This window comes from Fistularia commersonii, chromosome 28, assembly GCF_037954325.1.
Source record: "Fistularia commersonii isolate RoL2024-O1a breed Wild chromosome 28, RoL_Fcom_v1.0, whole genome shotgun sequence".
NCBI lineage: Eukaryota > Metazoa > Chordata > Actinopteri > Syngnathiformes > Fistulariidae > Fistularia > Fistularia commersonii.
Genome location: NC_141311.1, coordinates 1,964,474 through 1,979,808, shown reverse-complemented (window position 1 = coordinate 1,979,808; position 15,335 = coordinate 1,964,474). Strand labels below are relative to the sequence as shown.

Sequence of the window (15,335 nt, the reverse complement as noted above, 5' to 3'; positions counted from 1 at the left end):
CCAAAACTGGACAATGCTGAGTTACCGCAGATGTAAAATACAGCACGGTAAAGGCTATTTGCAATCGGACAGTCAGATTCCTCCTGTATACCCCCATCAAAAACTGGACTGATTGAATAGTTTGGGGGTGTCAGGCCCAGGAAGTTCAGAAATTGTCTCTGGCACTGAACAGAGACAAGACACAGAACCCCCAACTGCTCCCCTGGCGCTGGTGGACGGTATGGTTCATCCATGATGGGTTTAATCGCAAGAACTAATTTCCCCAAGGGGATTAGTAAAGGATTAATTATTTTATCCAAATTTTTACAAGATGACCACCGTTTGACCTTGAAGGCGAAACGAAGAACCCAATTAATTCCCGTTCTTAAACCACATCGGCCAGAACCGATGGGAATTTCAGCGGGATGTTCACAGATCCCATCAGCGCCGAATCACACCGGGGGGCTTCGATGAGCGTCCCTGATCGGGACGCGCATTTTTTTTATTTCTCTTCAGGCAGTGCGACGGGCACCACACCGGCGGAGAAGAGTACTGCGCATGCGCGGAAGAAGGGATGGGGTCCTTCCCGGCGTTTGTAGTTCTACGCGTGTGTGTTCCGACACGAGCCCTCCGTCGTCCTCTCGCGCCCCCCGCCATGTCTCGCTGCCTCCTGTCGCTCGCGCGTTCGGCGCTCGAGTCCTCCGCCGGAACACGTTTACCGGCGTGTGCGCGCGTGCTCAGCTGCGCACCTGTCTCGCGCCGTCACGTCACGGCTATCGGTAAGTCCCGACTGTTTAGCTTGCTAACGGGCTGCTACTGACAGCTAGCTTGTTATTAGCTTTTTTTTTTTTTTTTTATCTTTATTTTTAAAACTGCGTTTTTTGGAGGGTTAATATGCAGATTCGGTCCGCGTCTTGTAGGTAATCAACCCATTTTTTAATACAATTTATTAGAAGTATAATAGAAATACGATTTGAGTCCTTGACTTCGACATGACGTCACGCGTCCTCCATGATGGCGGAGTTTAGCTCATTGAGTTTGTTTTTATATAAGATTTTATTTAAAGGACACTCATACACATTTAAATGAAACGATAAAAATCGTGACAAAGTGGTAAAAATAAAATTCACAGAGCGTCAGATGGAGCTGGCCGCATTTGTTGAGTTATTGATTAATCAACTTACACGATTATTAAATACATTAAATGTATCTAACCCTAAACATTGACCGTTTTTTATTATCTCGAACACTCTGGCACATTGAGGTTGTTTTGATGATATTTCATTCGAACCTGCAAGCAAAAGTAAGATAAACCTGTGGTTTCCTTTCCATGATGCTCTTCATCCTCTGGCCGGTTGTCATGGTGATGCTTTTACGACAGCGGCTCCAAGTGTTTCTCACATTTACGGTCTTGGCTTCTGTTTTAATACTTTTTTCCACCTTCAGATTTAATCAAACCAAATAATCACAAGTTGTGTTTGCTTGCCGTTTGAATGTGAGAAATTGGATTTGCCTGAGATTTTTTCCCCTCAGTAAACCTGAACGGTTCAGCACAGCTCTGCAGAATCCTTAAAGAAAATGTTTCACATTGCATTCGGAAAGTATTCCCAGCACTTCACTTTTTCCACGTCTTATTATGTTACAACTTTGTATCGAAGTGGATCAATTTTTTTCCCCCCATTCAAATCGTAACACAAAAAAAGTGTTATTATTTCCCACGGCCTGAGAGTCCTTCAGGTGTCTCTTGGCAAACTCCAAGTGGATTTCCATTTGTCTTCTGTCTGGCTGCTTTACTACACAGGCCTGGCCTGTGAATTTCTGCAGAGATGGTGGTCCTTTGAAAGTTCTCTCTATGGAGCTCTGACAGAATGACCATCAGGTTCATGGTCCCCACCCTGACAAAGTCAGGGAGGGGCTTCGACACTTGGCCAGCTAAGTCTTCCATTTACAGGTAAAAGGAGGAGGCCACTGTTCTCAACATGCAAAGTTTTCTGCACTTTTTCCCGGCTTTGCACCTCAGGACAATCCTGGTTCAGATGTCTACAGCCAGTTCCTCTGACACTGTGCTCCGACATGCACTGTTGGTCGTTGGGCCTCATATAGACAGTTGTGTCCCTTTCCGCCCCCCTAACTGCTCCCATGGCGCTGGTGGACGGCAGCCAGCTGCTCACGGTTCATCCATGACGGGTTAAATGCAGAGAACAAATTTCCACACGATGTATTAATAAAGTATAAGTTATTATTGTAGAAACATCTTCAGGAAATTTTCTTTTTTTTTTAATTTTTATTTTTTCATTTTTTTTTATTTTATTTTTTTTTATTTTAAAATTTGAAAAAAAAAAACATTCTTATTGCTCTTATGGGATATTGTGTGTAGAATTTTAAAGGAGACTAGTTTCATCCATTTTGGAATAAGGTTGTAATGCAACAGAATGTGGAAAAAGTGAAGCACTGTGACTGTTTTCCAGGCGCATTGGATTTCTTCAGGCTTTCCTGCATTTTCAGATCCAACCAAGACCTTTTCTACCTGTTAGTTGCCTTAGCTAAGCTGTGGGTATTTATGCACCGGTGGCAGATTAAACCTGCAACCCCACTCACAAACAGCATGATCATTTATCATCAAAATTCCAATTAAGGTGTCTATTTTCTAACAAAGAAAGGGAGATGTTACTGTTTGTTTGTTTTTTTCTATTAACAGCAGTGGGATGGGTGTTTCATACATCAGAATAGAGTTTTACAGTTCAGCACAGCAACAGAGATAGTGAGAAAGATTGTTCTTTTTTAGGTTCATGGAATCATGGGTTTTCCCCATTTGAAAAAATTTAGGTAAGATAAAATAAACTTTATAGATGCCCGTAGGGGAAATTCCTTTGTCACAGCAGCGTAACATGTATAATGTCAAAAAATAAAATGAATATGAATTTAGATATAAGATAGGATAAGATAAGAACAACTTTATTAATCCCGAAGGAAATTGTTGTGCCAGAGTTACAGAAAAAATAACAGTAATAAATAATAAAAAGAAAAGGCAGAATTAGAAATAAAATAAACTATAAACTATAAAGATATAAATAGAGAGAAGATAGAAATACATCCACAAATAAATAGACAGCAGCAACAACATCAGGGATGATAACTGACTACATAAAGGAACCGTAAGGTTGACAAATATGCAACCAGAACTAAACAACAATATAAATAAATAGCAATAACAATACCAACATAAATAAACCAAACTTGGCAGGATACCTGCGTGCTTGGACCAACAAGGATAAGAGAGACAGCAGAATTAAGGCAGGACATGTGAATGGACGAGGTAGTGAGATCGCAGAAGCAGCGTTGTATGTCAGTTGTATTGCGAACCCATCTGAGGCTGCGTCTCCAATCTGTGTCCAGACGCGCCTGGCGGACGGCAGCAGAGGTGGTACGGCCGAGCCGGAGCGTGGAGCTCCCGTCCGGCCGGCCTTCGCTTCAGCCAGCAGTCCTGGTTCAGCACCCAGGAGGCGGAGAAGGAGCCCGAGGAGGAGCCCCTGCACACCATCATCGCAGACACAGAATCGGTGCAAGGTGCCGGAGCAACATGACATTTGTTATATATTATCGCTTGTTGTCAGATTGGATGTCACTTAAAGTTTTGTGTCATGAATCCCGTCCAGGGAGCCTTTCCCAACATGAATTTCAGGCCGAGACCAAAAAGCTACTGGACATCGTGGCGAGGTCGCTGTATTCGGAAAAGGAGGTAAGGATCGTCAAGGGTTTGGGGGGCGAGAACGTCTCCTCACCGGTTTTCGGCGGTGACCCGCTCTTCCCTCGTCCCGGCAGGTGTTCATCAGGGAGCTGATCTCCAACGGCAGCGACGCCCTGGAAAAACTGCGCCACAAAATGATAACAGCTGGCGGCGAGACGTCTCCCATGGAGATCCACCTTCAGACCGATGTCACCAAGGGCACCTTCACCATCCAGGTATGCTGCTGCGGAGAGGTTGCCGATGCCCTTTTCACGTTCGGGGATCCGATTTACACCAACGCTAAATGAGTATTTTATGCTTTTTCGTCCACTATCACTCCACATCTTCAGAAATAACTTTCTGTAACTGAACGTGGGCATGTTTTTGAAGCTCCAGGCACTAATGATTGTAAATAATCCGGTGGATCTGTTTTCCAATCCCAGGAGCACAAACTCCATTCACTGCTGCAGCATCAAGCAGGGCAGTCGCTCGTTAAAAATGTGTAATTAAAATTGTACGCGTCGTAAAAAGCAGATATCCAGAGGCTTAAGGAACCTCGGAGGAGGATACCGCCGAAAGAGGGTTGGGATGATCAGACAAACCTGCGTACAGATTTTAGAAAGGATATCAATTCTTCTGCCGATTTCTGTGCTTCGGCTGCCAACAATAAGAAGCAAAAACATACACAATGATGCATCATGTGAGATACATTTAAATCATTCTGAAAAATGTCACACATTTGTTTTAAATTATACTGTCCATCATGTCATTCTTGAAGTTTCCTTTTTACCCATTATACGCTTCTAATTAAAGAGCAATGAAAACATCCTCACCAGTAAAGAAATGCTGGTTATTCTGGAAACACACTCGTCTTTTTCCTGAAAGAAATCGCCACCTGGTGGTTGAACATGTCACACACCGTCCACAGGACACAGGAGTCGGGATGAGCCAGGAGGAGCTGATCGCAAACCTGGGAACTATCGCCCGCTCCGGCTCCAAGGTAGCTGGTTCCTCCTCTCAGCCTTGTTCCGTTTGTGCGTCATTCGAATGTAGAACTGTTTTTGTCGCAGGCATTTCTGGACGCCCTGCAGAACCAGACGGAGGCCAGCAGCACCATCATCGGCCAGTTCGGCGTGGGATTTTACTCGGCCTTCATGGTGGCAGATCGCGTGGACGTCTACTCCAAGTCTGCCGACCCCGACGCGCCGGGATACAAATGGTCGTCCGATGGGTGAGAAGGACCGAGGGTCCGGCAGCTGAGAAGCTTCAGTAAAGCGAAGACGGTGGAAGATGAAGGCCAAATTTTTTGGGAAAAAAAAAAACAAACAATAACTTGTCGCGTCATGGTGCCTCCTAGATCCGGGGTGTTTGAGATTGCTGAAGCCGGCGGCGTCCAGCAGGGGACGAAGATCGTGTTGCACCTCAAAGACGACTGCAAGGAGTTCTCTGCCGAAGACAGAGTTAAAGGTAAGAACCCCGAAGCTGCAGCGAGGGGCGAATGGACGGACAGACGCCAACCATAAGCTTGTTTTTATGCTCCAGATGTCGTAACAAAGTACAGCAACTTTGTCAGCTTCCCTATTTTCCTGAATGGACGGCGGATCAACACGCTGCAGGTGAATAACAGATTGTGAGACCGACACACACACACACACACACACACACACACACGCCACCACTACCGACGTAAGCGGGTCATAGCACGTGCTGAAGGAGCTGGATCAAAATCTGAATTTTTACTGAATTTACGCAAACCTGCTGGTTCATCATGTCACTGCATTAGAATTTTAAATAATCCAGCATCTCCTGCTGGGATTAAATCCATGCACAGGTTCATATTTATTTTCAAATTCAAATTGAGTCACGAGTCGGGAACGTTTCCCGCTTTTTTGGACCCGTTTTCCGCACAGTAAAGAAAACACTGGGAACCACCCAACCCTTTTGACATTTAAAATGAATTAACACGGCATATAAGGTTTTTTTTTTTTTTTTTTTTGTCTTTATGCTATGTATAAACAAAGTATGTGTTGCGTTTTTTTAAATCAATGAACAACTGCGGAGAAAACAAAATGACATTTACGCAGGCAACAAAACCTTTTGACCTTTTGACCTTTTGAAGGTTACTTTTATGCAAAATACTCAATGTCCATTTGAATGCTTCTTGTGTTAATGAAAAAAAAAAGCTGAATTTAAATTATCCGCCAAAAGAGCGACAAAATTATTTGAACACGTTTTATTTACCTCCGTTTGTTTTTTATTTCAAACATGTTCCTGGTCTCTGAGTGTCTGATGAAGTGAAAAAGTTGGAAAAACTTTGAAAGGTTTCACTCCCTCCTGTCACTTCTGGCAAACACTGTAATACCTTGATTTATGAGTTGAATTTTAAAGTCAATAAGCTCAAATCTATATCGGCCCCACGCAGAGAACATGCAAATCTATATATCAAATTAATTGTCGCCATTGTATTAAATTGTAACATTATTTATCCGTTCCACCCCCTGGTTTGAATAACAAATAATAGTAATGAGAGAATCTCAAGAAATAACTGGTTTTATTAAGTGTAATTCCTGTGGAGATGGGACAAGGATGCCAGCATCGGCGGAGGAGGTTTGGGTAGTTTTTCCTCCATCCTCAACTTACTGGCTTCACACTTAATGCTACAATGTGTTGCTAAATGTAATCTGCACACTTTGCGACTCCTGATGCGAGCGATCGTATTTGGAACCGAACATTCCTGGTTCGATTCCCGGCTCCTCCGAGTGTGTGGAAGTATCTGCTCCCCTGGCGCTGATGGACGGCAGCCACTGCTCATGGTTCACCCATGATGGCTTCATTGCAGAGAACCAATTTCCCCACGGGGATTAATAAAGGATTATTTATTATTAAACTTCATTTATAGACGGCGTGAACGCCACTCCTCCTTTTAAAGCCATCAAACAGTCTCCGGCTTTGAACGCGGCTTCCGGCACCTCGTTCGTCGACGTTCCCGGCGTCCGCCGCACCAAATCCCCGTAAATGTCTCCCGCCTTCTCACAGACGACGCTTTCCGTCACCGGATCTCACCGACAGCGACTTCTCATCAGCTCACGGACGAGTCCACGACACGCACGGCTTGCTCGTGTTTTTCCGTGATGTTCTCTGGGTTACCTTGCGTCGTCAGGCGTCCGCCTTTTTTTAAACACCACTTTACGGAAAGGCGATGTTGTCAGCGTCGAACACTCATTCTGCTCGCTTCTAACTCAGATCTCAGCTTGTATCTCCTAAGTCGTTGCATCAGGCCCTCAAACGGTAACAATATACATGTAAATAAATGTAATGTAAAATAAATGTAACTACTCCTTCATGTTAAATAACTCATTCAAATCCAAAATGTTACATATGCATTTGCATAGATGTCAAAAAAAAACATGTTTACGAGTTGCTCTGTTCCAAAGCTAGCTTTCACCGCTGCAGTGTTCTTGGATGCTTTCGTGCTGCCGTCGTAGTTTGGCTTTTGATTCTCCAACATTTTGTTATTTTTCTGGAAAGCTAAATTTGGCATACTTAGCTCCGTGTTTGGTGTCAAAAGGCCGACACAGATTGTGGCCGACGCAACCGACGCCGCCTCATAGCGCAAAAGACATACATTTTTTTCTCCTTGAAGCACAAACATGTATCTTTCTTGTAACAGCCTTCCATCTGTATCAACTTTTTTTCCTCTTTCTGGACATTTAGGGATCATTTGTAGTTGTTGAAAATGGCATCGATGTGGATACACTGCGATCCAATGGCATGAATAGTGGGAAATGTAGTTCACTGTCAATGCAAGTCTTTGACTTATTTATTTGAAGACAATCAGACTTTTTAAGGCGTTCTCGCAGGCCACATTTGGTCTTAAGTTTGACACATTGCATGAAACGGCGAGTATTGTTTTTAATAATCGATCACCTTGTGTAACCGTTCTCCGCCCCCAGGCCTTGTGGATGATGGATCCTAAGGAGATCAGCGACTGGCAGCACGAGGAGTTCTACCGCTACATTGCGCAGAGCTACGACAAGCCTCGCTACACGCTGCACTACCGCGCCGACGCCCCCCTCAATATCCGCAGCATCTTCTACGTCCCGGAAGCGGTGAGGCGCTGGCGAACCCGCCTCCCGATCGACCCCGATCGTTCAGTCAAACTTTGCTCATCCCGGACGTGTGTGTGTGTGTACATGCCCGCAGAAGCCGTCCATGTTCGACGTGAGCAGGGAGATGGGCTCCAGCGTGGCTCTGTTCAGCAGGAAGGTCCTGATCCAGACCAAGGCCACCGACATCCTGCCCAAGTGGCTGCGCTTCCTGCGAGGTGCGTGTCGTCCCGCTCGCCGCCTCCGACAGGCTCGGGGCGCGACAGGCCTAAGCTGGACCTGATGTGTTCGCAGGCGTGGTGGACAGCGAGGACATCCCGCTTAATCTCAGCAGGGAACTGCTGCAGGAGAGCGCCCTCATCAGGTGCACAAGTAGAATCGCAACTCCCGTCTTTATTTTACAGCTATTATAATCCCCAAATATTTGAATGTGCCGTTCCGTTCCTCCGACCCCCCGTCCCGCAGGAAGCTCCGAGAGGTTCTGCAGCAGAGGGTGATTCGCTTCCTGCTGGACCAGAGCAAGAAGGAGCCTGAGAAGTATAGCAAGTTTTTTGAGGACTACGGCCTCTTCATGAGGGAGGGCATCGTCACCACGCAGGAGCAAGACGTCAAGGTGACTCCGCTTTCGGAACGGTGGGAAAGATTCCCGGTACTTTGTCTGAAGTCCCGCCCTGTCTGCAGGAGGACATCGCTAAGCTGCTGAGGTTCGAGTCCTCGGCTCTTCCGGCGGGCCAGCAGACCAACCTGATGGAGTACGGAACGCGCATGAAGGCCGGAACCCGCAACATCTACTACCTGTGTGCGCCCAACCGCCACCTGGCCGAACACTCGCCCTACTTTGAGGCCATGAAGCAGAAGGACATGGAGGTGAGAGGAGGAGGAGGAGGAGGAGGAGGAGGAGGAGGAGGTGTTTCACCTGATCTTCACATTTTGGGGTCGGTGGGCGCTGGTGAAGAAAGAGGGGAACGCCGCGTGTTGCACCGGGATTTACTTTGTCGGGACAGACGGCCATATTTAGGATTAAAACCACATCAATGTGAGAGTTATTTCTTTAAATCCAACTTGAAAATACTTCGGGACGCTTTGAGTTCACTTGTTTTGGATGAACAGGAGGGGATATTTAAAAGAAAAAAAAAGTGCTGATCATGAAGGTCCATTCAGATGTTTGAATAAAAAGTAAATAAAAACCTCCTGCGCAGGTGCTGTTCTGTTACGAGCAGTTCGACGAGCTGACGCTGCTCCACCTCAGGGAGTTCGACAAGAAGAAGCTGATCTCCGTGGAGACGGACATCGTGGTGGACCACTACAAGGAGGAGAAGTTCGAGGACAGCAAACCCGGTCCGCCTGACCCTCCCCTCCCCGACCCCTGACCTGTTGATGAAACCTTCTCTGCCGTCTTGACTCCTTCATGCCGTGTTTTACCCTCCGCAGCGTCGGAGCGTCTGTCCCAGGAGCAGGCCGACGACCTCATGGCGTGGATGAAGAACGCCCTCGGCCCGCGGGTCACCAACGTCAAGGTAACGAATGCCAAATGTGGCTTCAGCCGGTCATAACAAAAAAGTTGAATCGGGAATATTTTACACATCTTCTGATAATCCGGCAGCTGACTCCTCGGCTGGACACCCACCCGGCCATGATCACCGTGCTGGAGATGGGCGCCGCCCGCCACTTCCTCCGCACCCAGCAGCTGGCTCGCAGCGCCGAGGAGAGAGCGCAGATACTGCAGCCGACCCTGGAGATCAACGCCGGGTGAGAGGGAGGAGTGTGTGTGTGTGTGTGTGTGTGAGAGGGACTTGGAGGAAGTGTTGACCCCACAGGTTCACCTTCTCCATCATCCGATAGACACGACCTGATCAAGAAGATGCACGCGCTGAAGGACACGGACGCCGACCTGGCAGGACTGCTGCTCGAACAGGTGAGCGTCTTTTGCGAGCTAATCTTTTTGCCGATTCTTTCGTTTGATGGAGCCGGAAGGAGATCCAACGGTCGCCCCCCTTCCCCGTCTTCTGTTTCCTCCCAGATTTACGACAACGCCATGATAACCGCCGGCCTGAACGACGATCCCCGGCCGATGATCTCCCGCCTCAACGACCTGCTCACCAAAGCTCTGGAGAAGCACTGAGGGGTCGATGTGCCCCACCTGAAGACTGAAAGGCCGGATGAAGCTGGAAGGGCAGTTCTGAGCACATTTCTCTGAAACCACAAGAGACACGACCGCTTCCCTGCGAAGGACTTCCTGCCCAGGAAGCCGATGAAAAGCCTCGGTTTGTCGTCAATCGAGAGAAGACCGAGATCCATAAAGGACGGTGGAAGGTGGTTACGCCTCGAGGTAGTCGTGCCGTTACCTGGATGTGTACAGCTATAATAAATCTTTGTGGAGCTGGTTACCATGGAGATAAACCCTTGCAAAAGTCCCTTTTTTTATAGATAAGGGATGGGTCATCATCCTCTCTCAAGGTTTCTTTAAGATACCGACGTCTCGTGAAATAAGTACCTGATGTCAATAGATTTCATTGTTTTATGTTTATGTATCAAATTACCAAATACAGGACTGTCTCAGAAAATCGGAATATTGTGATAAAGTTCTTTATCTTCTGTAATGCAATTACAAAAACTAAAATTCTGGATTCATTGCAAATCAAATGAAATCTTGCAAGCCTTTTATTATTTTGATATTGCTGATTATGGCTTACATCTTAAGAAAACTCAAAAATACTGTCTCAAAATATTAGGATATCATGAAAAAGTAATTTTTGTTTTTTTAAAGAACTTTATCACAATATTCTAATTTTCTGAGACAGTCCTGTATATGAAATGAGGGTGAACGCCTTTATAAAGATGAGGAACTTAAAAACTCAAATCGACTGTGTTAAAATGATGAGAAAAGAGCTATAAGAATAATAGTTAATTAAAAAGAAAAACAGTTTGTAGGTATACACAGTACTGATTGTGATATTCAAGTGTTCAGAGTTGTCAACACAATGACAGCTCTGCGGTAAAAACATTTTTTCATTCTGTGTTTGTTTTGAAAGTCCGAAAACGTCTCCCCCATTGCAACAGTACTAGTGAGGAGGGCGGGACGGGTCTCTGAGGTCCAACGTCCCAGTTGGTGTTTTCAAAACAGTGCTGCAGCTGCTGAGAGGAACCATCAGGCATCTTTCTTACCGTTTTTTGTTATGGGGGTCTTTTTTTTTTTCCTTTTCAGGGTGGTATATGCAGGACATGTGATCAGATCGGCCAAGATGGTGTAGCTGCGATTGATGCTGGTATAATTAACTTATCCTTTATTAATCCCTCGTGGGGAAATTCGTTCTCTGCGATTAACCCATTATGGATGAACCGTGATAAGTAGACTGACGCTTCGACTCACTAGGAGGAGCCAGGAATCGAACAGGAATGATCGGCTCCAAAGACGATTGCTCCATCTCCTGCACCACGCTCCATAAAGCGTATGTATGTGTGTTATGTGTTTTTATTTTTATATATGTGTATATAAATATATATATATATATATATATATATATATATATATATATATGTGTGTGTATATATATATATGTATATACATATATAAATATGTATATATAAATAAATGTATATATATGTGTGTGTTTTCTATTGATATATATAAATAAAACGCATAACACACATACATACGCTTTATGGGGCGTGGTGCAGGGGGTAGAGCAATCGTCTGTGGAACCTATCATTCCCGTTTGATATATATGTATATATATCGTGTATTTATACATAAATGTGCATATATGTGTATACATAAATATTCATATATGCGTATACACGTAGATATATTTACATGCATTGACACGTATGTTCATACACAGAGATTTATAGACATACATACATATATACATATGTATGTGTGTCAGTGTATGTATATATATATATATATATATATACACACATTCATACATATATGTGTATGTATATGCATACATACACAGATATATGTATATTTATATACATTTATATACATACATTCATACATATACTGTGGAGCACAAAAGTATCTAGTCAGCCATCCATTGTGCAAGTTCTCCTTAAAAAGATGAGCGAGGCCTGTAAGTTTCCTATAAGATTCATCATAGCTGCACTTCAACTATGAGAAACAGAATGGGGGAAAGAAACCAGGAAATGACATCATAGGATTTTGAATGAATGAATTGGTAAATTCCTCTGTAAAATAAGTATTTGGTCAAAATGCTCACAAGAACGGTGAGCAAAACTCCCTGAACCACATGGGAGGACCTAGTGAATGGCCTGCAGAGAGCTGGGACCAAAGTAAGACAGGCTACCATCAGGAACACCAACGCCGCCAGGGACTCAAATCCTACAGTGCCAGATGTGACCCCCCTGCTGAAGACAGAAGAGGATTGGGAGAATGAAACCAAAACAGAACTTTAAGGGTAAAATTTCAACTTGTCCTGTTTGGAGGAGAAAAAATGCTGAGTTACATCCAAATAACACCATCCCTACTATAAAGCATGTACACATGTACACACAGATATATTTGTATATATGTATGTGTGTATGTATACATGTATGTGTGTGTGAATGTATCCTCATATATACAAACAATCATAAAAATATACACACATAAACATATACGAAATGTATATATACATGTATACGTATATGTATATATATATGTATGGATGTGTATACATGTATAGATATATTTATGCATTTATATATATATATATATATATATATAAATGTGTGTGTGTGTAATCGTATATGTAAGTATATGTATTTATATGTGTTTAAGGTTGATTCACTGTGGTGACCCCTGAAGGTAAAAGCTGAGAAGAAAAGCAGAAAGAAGAAGATATATGTATGTATGAGTGTTTATATTAATTTATATATATATATATATATGTATATATATAAAATGCAGCCTCAGGGCGGCACTGGCCCGTGCCTCTCCAAGCCTGCCTTGGGGGGACACGGAGCAGTGTCTCCCTGTGCCGGTCCCAAGCCCGGATAAATGCAGAGGGTTGCGTCAGGAAGGGCATCCGGCGTAAAACTTTTGCCAAAACCAAATATGCGAGACAACCAAAACTATACCATACCGGATCGGTCGCGGACCGGGTTAACAACGACCGCCATTGGTACTGATGACCTACAGGGTACTAATGGAAATTGGGCTACTGTGGGTGGAAGAACAAGAACAAGAAGAAGAGGAGGAGTGCGTGTTCGGAAGCAGAGAGAGAGGAGGAAAGGAAAGAGTCTGGGACTGAGAGTAGGGACTTTGAATGTTGGGACTATGACAGGAAAAGGTAGAGAGTTGGTGGACATGATGCAGAGAAGGAAGGTGGATATACTGTGTGTCCAGGAGACCAGGTGGAAAGGTAGTAAGGCGAGAAGCTTAGGAGCAGGCTTTAAGTTGTACTATTATGGTACTGACAAGAAGAGAAATGGAGTAGGAGTTATCTTGAAGGAGGAGTTCGTAAGGAACGTCCTAGAGGTGAAAAGAATGTCAGATAGACTTATGAGTCTGACACTGGAAATTGAAGGTGTGATGCTCAATGTTGTTAGTGGCTATCCCCCGCAGGTGGGATGTGAATCTGAAGAGAAGGAGAAGTTCTGGAATGAGTTAGATGAAGTGATGCAGAATATTCCCAGAAATGAGAGAGTGGTCATTGGTGCAGTCTTCAATTGACATGTTGGTGAAGGCAATAGAGGGGATGAAGAAGTGATGGGCGGATTTGGTATCCAGGATAGGAATGCGGAGGGACAGATGGTGGTAGATTTTGCAAAAAGGATGGAAATGGCTGTAGTGAACACTTTTTTCCAGAAAAAACAGGAACATAGGGTAACTTATAAGAGCGGAGGTAGGAGCACGCAGGTAGACTACATCTTGTATAGACGAGGTAACCTGAAAGAGATCAGTGACTGCAAAGTAGTTGTAGGTGAGAGTGTAGCCAGACAGCATAGGATGGTGGTTTGTAGGATGACTCTGGTGACAAGGAAGATGAAGAGGACAAAGGCAGAGCAGAGGACAAAATGGTGGAAGCTGAAAAGGGAGGAGTGTTGCATGGTATTCAGGGAGGAGTTGAGAAAGGGTCTGGATGGTCAGGGTGAGCTTCCAGATGATTGGACAACAACAGCTAGTGTTATCAGGGAGACAGGTAGAAGAGTACTTGGTGTGTCATCTGGAAGGAAAGTAGATAAGGAGACTTGGTGGTGGAATGAGGAAGTGCAGGAGTGTATACAGAGAAAGCCGTTAGCGAAGAAGAAGTGGGATACTGAGAGGACTGAAGAGAACAGACAGGAGTTCAGGGAGATGCGGCGAAAGGTAAAGATAGAGGTAGCAAAGGCAAAACAAAGGGCTTATGATGACTTGTATGCTCGGTTGGATAGTAAGGAGGGTGAGAATGATCTATACAGGTTGGCGAAACAGAGAGATAAAGATGGAAAGGATGTACAACAGGTCCGGGTGATAAAGGACAGAGAGGGAAATGTATTGACAGATGCTAGAAGAGTGATGGGAAGATGGAAAGAGTACTTTGAAGAGCTGATGAATGTGGAAAATGAAAGAGAGGCAAGGATAGAAGAGGTGATTATCGTAGACCACAAAGTAGCAAAAATTAGTAAAAGTGAAGTGAGGAAGGCATTGAAGAGGATGACGAGTGGAAAAGCAGTTGGTCCTGATGATATACCTGTCGAGGTGTTGAAGTGTCTAGGAGAGGCAGCGGTAGATTTTCTGACTAGATTATTCAACAGGATCTTAGAGAGTGAGAAGATGCCTGAAGAATGGAGTCAAAGTGTGATGGTGCCTATTTTTAAGAATAAAGGGGATGTGCAGAATTGTGGCAAGTATGGAGGGATAAAGTTGATGAGCCATACAATTAAGTTATGGGAAAGAGTCGTGGAAACTAGACTGAGAGCAGAAGTCAGCATTTGTGAACAGCAGTGTGGCTTCATGCCTAGGAAGAGTACTACAGATGCAGTATTTGCGTTGAGAATGCTAATAGAAAAGTACAGAGAAGGCCAGAGGGAGTTACATTGCGTTTTTGTAGACCTAGAAAAAGCATATGACAGGGTGCCAAGAGAGGAGCTCTGGTATTGTATGAGGAAGTCTGGAGTGGCAGAGAAGTATGTTAGACTGGTGCAGGACACGTATGCTCGCTGTGAGACACTGGTACGGTGTGCTGGTTAGACAGGAATCCCCATGGACCATGATGTTTGCGGATGACATTGTGATCTGTAGTGAGAGCAGACAACAGGTAGAGGAAAATCTAGAGAGGTGGAGGTATGCTCTGGAAAGGAGAGGAATGAAAGTTAGTCGCAGCAAGACAGAATATATGTGTGTGAATGAGAGGAACTCGGGTGGAACGGTGAGGCTACAGGGAGTGGAGATCAAGAAGCTGGAGGATTTCAGGTACTTAGGGTCAAAAGTCCAGAGCAACGGAGAGTGTGGAAAAGAGGTGAAGAGACGGGTCCAAGCAGGTTGGGATGGGTGGAGAAAAGTGTCAGGTGTACCAAGAGATAGAAGACTTTCA

The 15,335-nt window shown here is 44.6% G+C and overlaps 1 protein-coding gene across 1 annotated transcript; it reads left to right on the top strand.

Annotated features, from left to right (window-relative positions):
* The first annotated feature begins 549 nt into the window (after positions 1–549).
* trap1 (TNF receptor-associated protein 1) lies at positions 550–10,212 on the top strand. The gene is made up of 18 exons (XM_086175716.1): positions 550–758; positions 3,376–3,546; positions 3,636–3,718; positions 3,802–3,942; positions 4,635–4,706; positions 4,777–4,937; positions 5,064–5,173; positions 5,249–5,322; positions 7,660–7,815; positions 7,910–8,030; positions 8,107–8,176; positions 8,278–8,425; positions 8,494–8,679; positions 9,012–9,150; positions 9,244–9,329; positions 9,416–9,561; positions 9,655–9,727; positions 9,833–10,212. The coding sequence occupies exons 1-18, from the start codon at positions 554–556 to the stop codon at positions 9,932–9,934; spliced, it is 2,244 nt and encodes a 747-aa protein (XP_086031842.1). The 5' UTR covers positions 550–553; the 3' UTR covers positions 9,935–10,212.
* Positions 10,213–15,335: the final 5,123 nt, after the last annotated feature.

Coding starts and splice junctions, on each gene's coding strand:
- trap1 (XM_086175716.1), top strand. CDS start 554: ATGGGGTCCTTCCCGGCGTTTGTAGTTCTACGCGTGTGTGTTCCGACA. Junction 4,938..5,063: donor TACAAATGGTCGTCCGATGG/GTGAGAAGGACC, acceptor GGTGCCTCCTAG/ATCCGGGGTGTTTGAGATTG. Junction 8,177..8,277: donor CAGGAGAGCGCCCTCATCAG/GTGCACAAGTAG, acceptor CCCGTCCCGCAG/GAAGCTCCGAGAGGTTCTGC.